The 13,544-nt window shown below is 45.4% G+C and overlaps 1 protein-coding gene across 1 annotated transcript in view; it reads right to left on the bottom strand.

Annotated features, from left to right (window-relative positions):
- hip1 (huntingtin interacting protein 1) overlaps positions 1-13,544 on the bottom strand; it is a 249,125-nt gene that overhangs the window by 186,573 nt on the left and 49,008 nt on the right. The window contains exon 2 of the mRNA XM_068010196.1: positions 10,971-11,027. Within this exon, the coding sequence (XP_067866297.1) occupies positions 10,971-11,012 (42 nt within the window). The 5' untranslated portion in view covers positions 11,013-11,027. The remainder of the gene's footprint in view (positions 1-10,970; positions 11,028-13,544) is intronic.

Here is a 13,544-nt window from a genome sequence, read left to right as displayed (position 1 = left end):
GAATGTTTAATAGGAACTTGGATGCTGATTCCAGTCACTGCAGCCTGAGATGGCTAGGCCCAGACCATGTCCAGGTGCTGGTCAATTGGGAGTCTCAGTAGTGGAAATAATGTCCTTAGGCAGTGCGAAAGCAAAAATTTCAGACCAGGCTGTAATATTTAATCACAAAGTCATCAAAGGAGCATAGAATCATACAGCTCAGAAGGGAGCCACTGGGCCCATCATGTCCGCGTCAGTTCTCTGAATGAGCTATCCAATTAGTCTCACTCTCCCTGCTCTTTCCCCAGAGCTCAGAAAAGCAAGTATTTACTTTTTGAAAGTTACTATTGAATCTGCTTCCACCCCAATTTCAGGGCGTGCAGGCCAGATCATAGCAACTCACAGAGTTAAAATAAATCTCATCTCCCTGCTGGCTTTTTTGCCAATTATCTTAATTCAGTTACTGACTATGCAGCAGTGGAAACAGTTTATCCTTATTTATTCTATCAAAACTGTTCATGATTTTGGACACATCTGTTAAACTCCCCTTAACCTTCCCTGCTCCAAGGAGAAAAACCCCAGCTTTTCTGTTTTCTCCCTGGAACTGAAGTCCCACATCCCTGGCACCATTCTGGTAAGCCTCCTCCATACCCTCTCCAAACCCTCAGCATCCTTCCTAACGTATACCCAAAAAGACATCTACACTTCTTTATTCGAAGGACACAAGAAATATATTTGAACCCGATTTGGTTGGAAAAACCACCACAGGACTGATCCCAACCATTAATGGACTAACCTACTAAACAAATCTTGGACTGCTCAGGCCAGAAAAGAGGTGACCGAGATGTGACTTTTCAACAGTGCCTAAAAGGCAAATATGGAACACTACTTTAAACTCAGGGTACAGACTTTTAAACAAGTCAACGGCAAGTTCAGGGCTGAAGTCAGGAAGTTCTTCACACAAAGTGAACTTCTTTGTAATGGACTTTTGGAATTGGATCATTTCAAGAAATAAAACACTTGAATGCCACAAGGGAGGGGGCGTAGGGTTTTTGGATGAATGAATGGGTTTAACATCCTTCTTCATCTGAATGTACCTTGTGATTGAGTAGTTTGAGCTTTCCTACTCAACATTTAATATTTAACCCTGAAATAAGTTACATCCTATGCTCCTATCTGACCTCTGACAGTCACAGGCTTACAGATTAGAATGACTAACCAACTAAGGAATTAATCCAATAGCTTAAAAATATTCTCACAGAAAAATTCAAGACTTGAGACTGCAAATCTTCAGAAAAATGCTCAAAGGCACATTTTACATTCAGTAGGATATTATTTTTGATGCAACGCATGTCACTTAAAAAAAAGCCACCTATTTTCTATGTTACTGGAGGCACCTTTGAGACCAGCTAGTTCAGCAGAGAATGAAACCCAGGTACCTCCTGCTCTAGGTGTCTCAACTACTCAGCACTAGCCTCATTATTTTAGAAAATATTTTGTATAGTTGAACCAAGGTTAAGGCAACACGGTCTTTTGCAAGATGGTCCCCAAGCTCTTTTGCAGTTACAGATGACTATGAAACTGCATTTCCCAGTGTGGCGAACTTCAGAAACCACAGCTAACAGTAGTGAAGTTGCACCTCATCCAACTTGTAAACTGCAGTCCCAGCAGAGTATTAGATAGAGTTGTTTACATTTGAAAACTTGTTTATTTTATACAAGTATAAAGATGGTTTGCAACAAAACCATTTATGCCACCAGAACATGCCACACTGGTACATTATATAAAGAATTCTACGTTTCCTATCATTTCCTTTTGTCTCCTTAATGTGAGATGATTGCAATAAGATTCCATGGGTATCAGTAGTCAGACAGTGGCCATTGTCAAGTTACTGGCTGGGACAGGCATTACAGCCAAGACTGACCCTGTCCCTCATTTATATAATTCAGTGTTTTCAAAAGCCTTTTTCCCTTTCAAATATTTTCACAGAAATTCCGATAAGCAGCCTGGTGTTTTATGATCCAGAAATGGCATTTCCATGTGATGTGCCTTTTCACAGGTTATGTAAGCTGCGACTAAAACTGCAGCGTATTACATATTGAAAAGTGTAGATTCATCCTATATTTTCAGTCATCTTGCTGAACAGGATATCACCTCACAGATTAGAACTTCAATCAGCTAAAATAGCTTCAGTATTTACATTTTGAAATGCACAGGAACATGGATTACGATTGGTCAATAGTAAAACAATACAATAATCAGTCATAAACCTTCAGAAATATCCCTTTCAAATCTTCTGAAAAACATGAAAAATTCTGCTACAGAAAGTTTCTCGACAACTGCTGCAGACAAAATTTCCCTTTTCCTCGTCTCTGTTTATGACTCTCTCTTCTGGTCAAGAATCAGAGATGAATTCCCTTCCGCAGCCAAGACCAAACTTTTTCTAAATGTAATTTTCTTGAATATTAAAGGATTCTAGCCAGGTTTTGACAATATCAAGATTCATAAAGACTACTGATAACAAGGCTAAGTGATCAGCCGACAGTAAGAAGGGTACATCCAGGCAATCTTTAACAAGTCTTGGGATTGTACTTCAAACAAAGCAGCCTCTAACTGACAGCCACTTAAACACTACCTCTCACAAACACCTATATGCAATCTAGTCTGTGATACACTAATCCCAAGATATCAACACACAATACTCTCATACAGAAACAAAGTACTATGAGGACGCTGGAAATCAAACAAAAACAGAAAATGCTGGCAATACTCAGCAGGTCGGGCAGCATCTGTGGAGAGAGAAACAGAGTTAACATCTCAGGTTGATGACCTTTCATCAGAATACAATACTTTAAATGTTAGAATAGTCAATAAACAAAAGCACTAAAACCAGGATAAAAAGATTTGTATTTTGGAACTACGATAAGCGTCTAGGTTGACATCTTAGCTTTTAAGGCACGAAACAGGATGGTGAGATGGCGGTTGCGACTTTGATTTCAAATTTGCACAAAACCCTAATGGAATGGATATTCAATTTTCATTAAAACACATCCATATAAATTCGTTATCCGGCAGGACTCAACAATCAACTAGCAATAAAATCCCTGGTGGTATACAATTTCACAAGCACTGGCAGCCTTCCAGTATTTGGCCTAGGTGGTTCTCAATGTGTGTTGCTTTGATCAGCTCATGTCAACAGGCTATTTAACCATGGGAGGGGCACTATAGTTGACTGGGTCTGTCCTAACCCAACATTCAGATATGACTATATCCCTGGCCCAGTTTTTTTCTTTCCTTGCTGATCCAAGAACACTCAAGGCCAACCATAGTGTTCCCACTAGCAACCTGGATAATATCAGTTCAAGACAGCACAGACCCAGAAATGTTCCAGTCTTATACCCACAATTGTGCAGTGCATTTACCCACTGAACCATTTATTTGAAATAAACTTCCAGATTTAGAGTGCATATTTCAAAGGTTTGTATTCTGTAGGAAAGTAGATTGTGGAGCTCAGGCAGCCATTGGAGTAGTCACTCAAGAAGTGCTGCTTCTCTAAACCCAACTTCATACAAGACCAGGAGAGTAGGAATCATGATTTCAAAGGGGAGGCAGTGACATAGTGGTATTGTCACTGGACCAGAGACCCAGGGGATTGCTCTGAGGACATGGGTTCAAATCCCACCACAGAAGGTGGAATTTGAATTCGATTAATAAATCTGGAATTAAAAGCTAGTCGAATGATGGCCATGAAACCACTGTCGATTGTTGTAAATACCCATCTGGTTCACTAACGTCCTTTAGGAAAGGAAATCTGCTGTCCTTACCTGGTCTGGCCTACATGCGACTCCAGACCTACAGCAATCTGGTTGACTCTTACATGCCCTCTGAAATGGTCCAGCAAGCCACTCAGTTCTACCTAACTGCTACGATGTCAATAAAAAGGAATGAAACCGGATGGACCACCCGGCATCGACCTAGGCACCGGAAACGACAATGGCAAACCCAGCCCTGTCGACCCTGCAAAGTCCTCCTTACTAACATCTGGGGGCTTGTGCCAAAGTTGGGAGAGCTGTCCCACAGACTAGTCAAGCAACAGCCTGACATAGTTATACTCACGGAATCATACCTGAAAGTCCCAGATACTGACATCACCATCTCTGGGTATATCCTGTCCCACCAGCAGGACAGACCCAGCAGAGGTGGCAGCACAGTGGTATACAGTAGGGAGGGAGTTGCCCTGGGGGTCCTCAACATTGACTCTGGACCCCATGAAGTCTCATGGCATCAGATCTAACATGGACAAAGAAACCTCCTGCTGATCACCACCGACCACCCTCCCTCAGCTAATGACTCAGTACTCCTCCATGTTGAATAGCACTTGGAGAAAGCACTGAGGGTGGCAAGGGCACAGAATGTACTCTGGGTGGGGGACTTCAATGTCCATCACCAAGAGTGGCTCAGTAGCACCACTACTGAGCAAGCTGGCCGAGTCCAAAAGGACATATCTGCTAGACTGGGTCTGCAGCAGGTGGTGAGGGAACCAAGAGGGAAGACATACTTGACCTCGTTATCACCAATCTGCGTGCCGCAGATGCATCTGTCCATGACAGTAATACAGTAATGGTAGGAGTAACCACCGCACAGTCATTGTGGAGACGAAGTCCCGCCTTCACATTGAGGATACCCTCCTCCACGTTGCGAGGCACTTTTTTTTTCTTTGGGCCTCCTTATCTCGAGAGACAATGGATACGCGCCTGGAGGTGGTCAGTGGTTTGTGATGCAGCGCCTGGAGTGGCTATAAAGGCCAATTCTAGAGTGACAGACTTTTCCACAGGTGATGCAGAGAAATTTGTTTGTCGGGGCTGTTACACAGTTGGCTCTCCCCTTGCGCCTCTGTCTTTTTTCCTGCCAACTGCTAAGTCTCTTCGACTCGCCACATTTTAGCCCCGTCTTTATGGCTGCCCGCCAGCTCTGGCGAACGCTGGCAACTGACTCCCACGACTTGTGATCAACATCACAGGATTTCATGTCGCGTTTGCAGACGTCATTATAGCGGAGACATGGACGGCCGGTGGGTCTGATACCAATGGCGAGCTCGCTGTACAATGTGTCTTTTGGGATCCTGCCATCTTCCAAGCGGCTCACATGGCCAAACCATCTCAAGCGCCGCTGACTCAGTAAGGTGTACAAGCTGGGGATGCTGGCCGCCTCGAGGATTTCTGTGTTGGAGATGCGGTCCTGCCACCTGATGCCAAGTATTCTCCGGAGGCAGCGAAGATGGAATGAATTGAGACGTCGCTCTTGTTCCGTGTCAGAGCGCCATTTTCCCACACTCTCTTGGCCAGTCTGGACATAGCAGTGGAAGCCTTTCCCATGCGCTTGTTGATTTCTGCATCGAGAGACAGGTTACTGGTGATAGTTGAGCCCAGGTAGGTGAACTCGTGAACCACTTCCAGAGCGTGGTCGCCAATATTGATGGATGGAGCATTTCTGACATCCTGCCCCATGATGTTTGTTTTCTTGAGGCTGATGGTTCGGCCAAATTCATTGCAGGCAGCCGCAAACCTGTCGATGAGACTCTGCAGGCATTCTTCAGTGTGAGATGTTAAAGCAGCATCGTCAGCAAAGAGGAGTTCTCTGATAAGGACTTTCCGTCCTTTGGACTTCGCTCTTAGACGGGCAAGGTTGAACAACCTGCCCCCTGATCTTGTGTGGAGGAAAATTCCTTCTTCAGAGGACTTGAACGCATGTGAAAGCAGCAGGGAGAAGAAAATCCCAAAAAGTGTGGGTGCGAGAACACAGCCCTGTTTCACACCATTCAGGATAGGAAAGGGCTCTGAGGAGGAGCCACCATGTTGAATTGTGCCTTTCATATTGTCATGGAATGAGGTGATGATACTTAGTAGCTTTGATGGGCATCCAATCTTTTCTAGTAGTCTGAAGAGACCACGTCTGCTGACGAGGTCAAAGGCTTTGGTGAGATCAATGAAAGCAACGTAGAGGGGCATCTGTTGTTCATGGCATTTCTCCTGCTTCTGACGAAGGGAGAACAGCATGTCAACGGTCGATCTCTCTGCACGAAAGCCACACTGTGCCTCAGGGTAGACGCGCTCGGCCAGCTTCTGGAGCCTGTTCAGAGCGACTCGAGCAAAGACTTTCCCCACGATGCTGTGCAGGGAGATTCCACGGTAGTTGTTGCAGTCACCGCGGTCACCTTTGTTTTTATAGAGGGTGATGATATTGGCATCGCGCATGCCCTGGGGTACTGCTCCCTCATCCCAGCACAGGCATAGCAGTTCATGTAGTGCTGAGAGTATAGCAGGCTTGGCACTCTTGATTATTTCAGGGGTAATGCTGTCCATCCCAGGGGCTTTTCCACTGGCTAGAGAATCAATGGCATCACTGAGTTCCGATTTGGTTGGCTGTATGTCCAGCTCATCCATGACTGGTAGAGGCTGGGCTGCATTGAGGGCAGTCTCAGTGACAGCATTCTCCCTGGAGTACAGTTCTAGGTAGTGCTCAACCCAGCGGTCCAGTTGTTTGTGTTGGTCAGTGATCATGTCCCCTGATTGAGATTTGAGGGGGGCGATCTTCTTGATGGTTGGCCCAAGAGCTCTCTTCATGCCATCATACATTCATCTGATGTTTCCGGTGTCTGAGGCCAGCTGAATATGACTGCATAGGTGTTGCCAGTAGTCGTTTGCGCAGCGCCTGGCTGTTCTTTGTGCAGTGCTTCTGGCTGCTTTAAGTGCTGCGGCTGTTAAATCACTGGGGGCTTCCTTGTAGTTCAACAGTGCAATGCGCTTAGCGGCTATGACAGGTTCCAGCTCTTCATTATGAGATTGAAACCAGTCTGCATTTCTCTTCCAAGAGGGAAGACATACTTATCTTCGTCCTCACCAATCTGCATGCCGCAGATGCATCTGTCCATGACAGTATTGGTAGGAGTAACCACCGCACAGTCGTTGTGGAGACGAAGTCCCGCCTTCACATTGAGGATACCCTCCTCCACGTTGTGTGGCACTACCACCGTACTAAATGGGATAGATTTCGAACAGATGTAGCAATGCAAAACTGGGCATCCATGAGACACTGTGGGCCATCAGCAGCAGCAGAATTGTACTCAACATAATCTGTAACCTCATGGCCCAGCATATCCCCCACTACCATTACAATCAAGCCGGGAGACCAACCCTGGTTCAATGAAGAGTGCAGGAGAGCATGCGAGGAGCAACAGCAGGCATACCTCAAAATGAAGTGTCAATCTGGTGAAGCTACAACGCAGGACTATCTGCATGCCAAACTGCGTAAGCAGCATGCGATGGACAGAGCTAAGTGATCCCATAACCAACGGATCAGTTCTAAGCTCTGCAGTCCTGCCACATCCAGTCATGAATGGTGGTGGACAATTAAACAACTAACTGGAGGAGGTGCTCCACAATTATCTCCATCTTCAATGATGGGGGAACCCAGCACATTAGTGTGAAAGATAAGGCTGAAGCATTTGCAACAATCTTCAGCCAGAAGTGCAGAGTTGATGATACATCTCGGCCTCCTCCTGAAGTCCCCAGCATCACAGATGCCAGACTTCAGACAACTGGATTCACTCCACGTGATATCAAGAAATGACTGAAGGCACTGGATACTGCAAAGGCTACGAGCCCTGACAATATTCTGGCAATAGTACTGAAGACCTGTGCTCCAGAACTTGCTGCGCCCCTAGCCAAGCTGTTCCAGTACAGCTACAACACTGGCATCTAACCTGCAATGTGGAAAATTGCCCAGGTATGTCCTGTACACAAAAAGCAGGACAAGTCCAACCCGGTCAATTACCGCCCCATCAGCCTACTCTCAATCAGTAAAGTGATGGAAGGTGTTATCAACAGTGCCACCAAGCGGCACTTGCACAGCAATAACCTGCTCAGTGACGCTCAGTTTGGGATCCGCCAGGGCCACTCAGCTCCTGACCTCATTACAGCCTTGGTTCAAACATGGACAAAAGAGCTGAACTCCAGAGGTGAGGTGAGAGTGACTACCCTTGACATCAAGGCAGCATTTGACCGAGTGTGGCATCAAGGAGCCCTAGAAAAACTGAGGTCAATGGGAATTGGGGGAAAACCCTCTGCTAGTTGGAGTCATACCTAGCACAAAGGAAGATGGTTGTGGTTGTTGGAGGTCAACCATCTGAGCGCCAGGACATCACTGCAGGAGTTCCTCAGGGTAGTGTCCTAGGCCCAACCATCTTCAGCGCTTCATCAATTACCTTACTTCAATCATAAGGTCAGAAGTGGGGATGTTGGCTGATGATTGCACAATGTTCAGCACCATTGGTGACTCCTCACATACTGAAGCAGTCCGTGTAGAAATGCAGGAAGACTTGGACAATATCCAGGCTTAGGCTGATAAGTGGCAAGTAACATTCGCGCTACACAAGTGCCAGGCAATGACCATCTCCAACGAGAGAGAATCTAACCATCTCCCCTCGACATTCAATGGCATTACCATCGCTGAATCCCCCCACTATCAACATCCTCAGGGCTACTACCATTGACCAGAAACTGAGCTGGAGTAGCCATATAAATACTGTGGCTACAAGAGCAGGTCAGAGGCTCGGAATCCTGTGGCGAGTAACTTGCCTCCTGACTCCCCAAAGCCTGTCCATCATCTACAAGGCACAAGTCAGGAGTGTGATGGAATACTCTCCACTTGCCTGGATGGGTGCAGCTCCAACAACACTCAAGAAGCTCGACACCATCCAGGACAAAGCAGCCCACTTGATTGGCACCCCATCGACAAACATTCACTCTCTCCACCACCGACTTATAGTGGCAGCAGTGTGCACCATCTACAAAATGCACTGCAGCAATGCACCAAGTCTCCTTCGACAGCACCTTCCAAACCCACAACCTCTACCAACTAGAAGGACAAGGGCGGAAAATGCATGGGAACACCACCACCTGCAAATTCCCCTCCAAGTCACACACCACCCTGACTTGGAACTATATCGCCGTTCCTTCACTGTCGCTGGGTCAAAATCCTGGCACTCCCTTCCTAACAGCACTGTGGGTGTACCTACCCCACATGGACTGCAGCGGTTCAAGAAGGCAGCTCACCATCACCTTCTCAAGGGCAATTAGGGGATGGGCAATAAATGCTGGCCTGGCCAGCGATGCCCGCATCCCATGAATGAATAAAAATAAAATCTTCAGCTGTCTCAGTCCTCTACTCTGGAGTTCCCTCCAAAAACCTCTTCTCTCTCCTTCTTATAAGTCACTCCTTAATACCTTGCTCTTTGACCAAGCTTTTGGTCAACTGTCCCAATATCAACTTACATTGCTCAGTGTCAGTCAATGTCTGATAACGTTCCTGTGGAACACCTTCGAAAATATCTGTGCATAGACCTGGAGTTCAGGAGAGCCATTTAACAATGAAGCATTTATGAAGATGCCTTAAAGACACTTACTTTTAATTTGTCTGACAAAGGGAAGAGGTGCTGCACAGTTATAGTATGAAAGTTTAAACACACAATCATTCCAAAATTTTATTTAATAGGTTTGTTCAAGTTCAAAAAACCCTGTTGAGTTCCTGCCAGAAACTTGGCACCAATGCTGGATTCCATTCCTATTCACAGCTCCCTGCTCAGGATGAAACCAACAATCTGCAACCTTGGTGCACTGCTCTGCCTGAAGACAATTTTAAAGCCACATAACCAATCCCACAGACTGCCTGTTTCTGCTGATGTAACATGATCTACACCAGTTCCTACCTCGTGCTCAGTGCCACTGAAATCCTCATCAACCCTTTGTCACCTGCAGACTCAATTTCTACAATATTCTCCTCATAGGATTCCTGAGCTCTATTCCGTTCAGATTCCACTCATCCAGAATTCTAACTGCCACATCCTATTCTGTATTAAGTCCCACTGACCTATCATGCCCATCACACTGATCTCAATTAATTCAAAGTGCCCAGACTCATTGGCAAGATTTTGTTGGTGCGCAAAATGGCGGCAGTCCCAGTGTCACCACTGCCATTCCTAGCATCTCCTGATGTTGGATTGCAGAGTTCAACCCTCTCCCCTCAACAGTACCCACTTGCAGAGCTCTCGCCTTCCCTCACATCTGCAGACTGAGCTTAGTGGCAATGTCAGATGCCCAAAAAAATTCATAAAGATAACAACGCACAATGTACCGATCCTTTGTGGGCTTAGAGGGCTCCTGCCTCAGTGGTGCCAGCTTTACAAAGACAGGAAAGTGAAGGGACCCGAGTGCCCCACGTCATGCAGAAGATCGTGAATGCCTGCTAGGAACCCAGCAAATTATGTACTAATGCATGAATAATATTTAACATATTTAAACTACAATTCCTTCGCTTCGCAACTGAGGTGCCACCACAGAACTTGGCCACCTCCGAGAAAATCGGAAACCAGCATTACGGCATCAGGTTCTGTGGTGGACGAATCTGCGCCGATTCCTCACACCCCTCCCCCCCCACCCCACCCTCAAACCCTGGGCAGAAAATCCGCCTTCCAATGGCGCACAAAATCTAACCCATTAATTTCAAAATCCTCATCCTCTACAATCTCTTGCACCCCAGTCTCCCAACTCCCACCTTCTGCTCTGCTATCTCTGGTCTACTTTACGAGCTCCCCTCCCTCTGCACCACTACTGGCAACAGATCCTTCAGCAATCAAGTCCCTGCACTCTGGATTTCTCTTTTTAAACTCCTAAGCATTGCCACCTCTTTTCCCCAAACTACAAGCACCTTAAAACCTACTTGCTTGAAGGCACCTTCAGTCACCTCCCTAATTGCTTCCAATCCCAGCTGAGTGTCCAATCATTTCTCGTCTTAGTGTTATTTCTAAGTGCCTATGGCCTTAAATAGTGCTTAAAAAAGATTCCTGCAAACATTTGTGATAGGTATGATAAACGTCACCACACAAAGATATGTACAGCATAGAGTATTCACAAACGAGAACTCCAGGCACTTACCCACATTCTGCTCATGTCACTCAGTTCATTCTTGTATCGCATTGAGTCCAGCAGAACCTGCAGTACAATGAATAATTCACGAATGAGAGAATGCTGAACAGAACACTTCAGGGCATATGATCCGAACAAACCTCGTTAAGCAGAAAATATATATGTACACACTCAGAAATAATACTTGATAAAAACATTACAGGCCAGATGTATTTTAGTTAATAGGCATGAGCAGCAAATGTGGGGAATGGGGGTGGGGTAGTGGGAACATTTTGAAGGATGGCCCCACCAGTTCACACAGATACATTACTTGCTCAGTTCAATTAGAAAAACAGACTATTACAAGAATAGTTTATGTCAGAGTCATGGCTTTAAAGAGAAAAATTATACCCATTATTCTTGTCTTCCTTGACTGAAAATGCTTGCTGGGGTAAGGTTCCATGGGAGTTGACAGCATTTACTCGAGGTAAACTTTATCATTTGTCAGTCTTGATGGTTTCAGTTGGCTATTCAACTGTAAAGGGCATTACAATTTAGCATAACCCAGTCCTTGCCTAACTCTTTCTCACACACCCACCCACACCACACCCACTTGCCAGCATGGCTCACTAGACAGTGATTATGAAGGAACCCTGGCTAAGTTTTCTGCTCTCCAGCTCAGGAGCACAGGACAATTTAGGTCCCAACTACTGCAAAATCTTACCTACCGATGAAACATTTAACATGTTGGATTAACAGACATTATTACTTAAGTACTGTGCATCCCAATATGCAGTGTTATATGGGAGGGTTGATGGAGTCTTGAGTTGGCTTGAAGACGAGATTACAATCAAATTAATCCTTAAACAACGTGGTATTCTGATACCTTAACCCGGAAGATCTGCAGTAGTCTGGGGTGACACTGATGACAGACAGTGGGCTTGGCTCATTGTTGGAAACCATACCTGCAATTTGGCTGCAGATAATGTTGCAAGGTAGGGACATCTTTGCTAGACAAACAGTGGCAAGTTTGCAAGTGCTACACAGTTTTAGCTGGTTAAACTTCAGCAGTATATCTGGGGCTTCTTCATACTGTGATCATTCCAACTACACCCAAGCCCCCTTGCTGACATGACCCCACAGAGTTTGCACTCCTTATCAAGCAAAAAGGAACCCTTGTAGTGACACTTCAGCACACTGAAGGACAAGACATTACTAGCTGATCATTAAAAATAAATGCAGTTTTATCAGCATCAGCATTTAGCATATTTATAAATAAGACAATGAGCTTCAATGTTGTGCCAATAACTTGTTTAATATTCTTTAGGTTTTAGGACAGCACAGTATATTGGCCTTCCACCTGTGCTCTCCTCCATTCTTACATTTCCAAGCAAAGCTGTTCTTTGTCAGGTGTGGGTAAATCAGAAGCACTGACTCACTAAGGAAAGTGCGTCTCTTGTCACCACTGGCACAAGGCATGTCATGCAGGTTAAATGCCTAAACACAACTGACAGCATGTTTACCATTGGCAGCAGTTTTTAAACGTCATTGGCTCACCACTTAGAATCACAAACTTTACCGCACACAAACAGGCCACTTGGCCCATCATGTCAGTGCCAGCCGAAAAACGATCTACCTATTCTAATCCCACCTTCCTGCATTTGGTCCGTAGCCCTACAGCTTACGGCACTTGAAGTGCATATCCAGACTCCTCATGCAGACCCACACCTGCCAAGAATGAGGCAAACTGATTTCATCATATGAACATCGACTTTAAATTGTGACTGGAGTGAAGAAATTACTGGTTCGAAGATCACCGGACACTTGGCTGAAAGAACATTTGCATACTAAGAGTCAGTGCTTGGAGAGACAAAGGAACTGATCACTGATTCAATTAACAGAGATTGGTCTGATAATGGTTCCACATCTGGTCAGTAAGAGATAGCACTAAACCAGCAGCAACGCCCCCCCTCCCCGCCCACTGAGAGCTTTGAAATCCACAAACCTCGCAGGAGAGACTGTTCCCAAATAACAGGCTCGTCACATGACCAATTTGCTGGGCAACCTGGGGTTTTCTGAATTGTGCCACAAAGGTACAAAAGGAGTGTGCAACTGAAGCTGGAACAAGGAAGTGTCTCTCTCTCTCACTTTCTCCCAAGCCACCGGACCCAGGGAAGACATGTAAAACTCAAGAAAAGAATCCTACATCGGAACAAGTTGAAGTGTGAACTGGGCCCCAACGAATTGCAAGACTTAACGGCAACCAAAGACTGCACATTGAACTTAAAGGACTGTAAGCTACAAGATATTGGCTCAAATTTTTCCCCTTTAATCTTTCTACTTTTTGCTGTCTCTGTCTGCGTTTGTGTATGCATGCTAGCATAGTCACGTCGCATATTTGTAGTCGTGAACCTGATTACAGTTTAAGATTAATAAACTTCTACCTTTCCTGTTTAAATCTAAGGAAACCTTTTGATTTCTTTGCTTTACAATTGGAGCAGAGAACAAGGATTCACTAAGGGGGAGCTAAAAACACGGTGTTTTAAAATTAAACCCTGTTACGGTTAAACCAGGCAAAGGCTGAGAGGGAACCCCTAGACCCCC

Source organism: Heterodontus francisci, chromosome 30 (genome assembly GCF_036365525.1).
Source record: "Heterodontus francisci isolate sHetFra1 chromosome 30, sHetFra1.hap1, whole genome shotgun sequence".
Classification (NCBI taxonomy): Eukaryota; Metazoa; Chordata; class Chondrichthyes; order Heterodontiformes; family Heterodontidae; genus Heterodontus; species Heterodontus francisci.
Note: the sequence above shows the minus strand (reverse complement) of the source record. Positions and strands in the feature narration are given on the sequence as shown.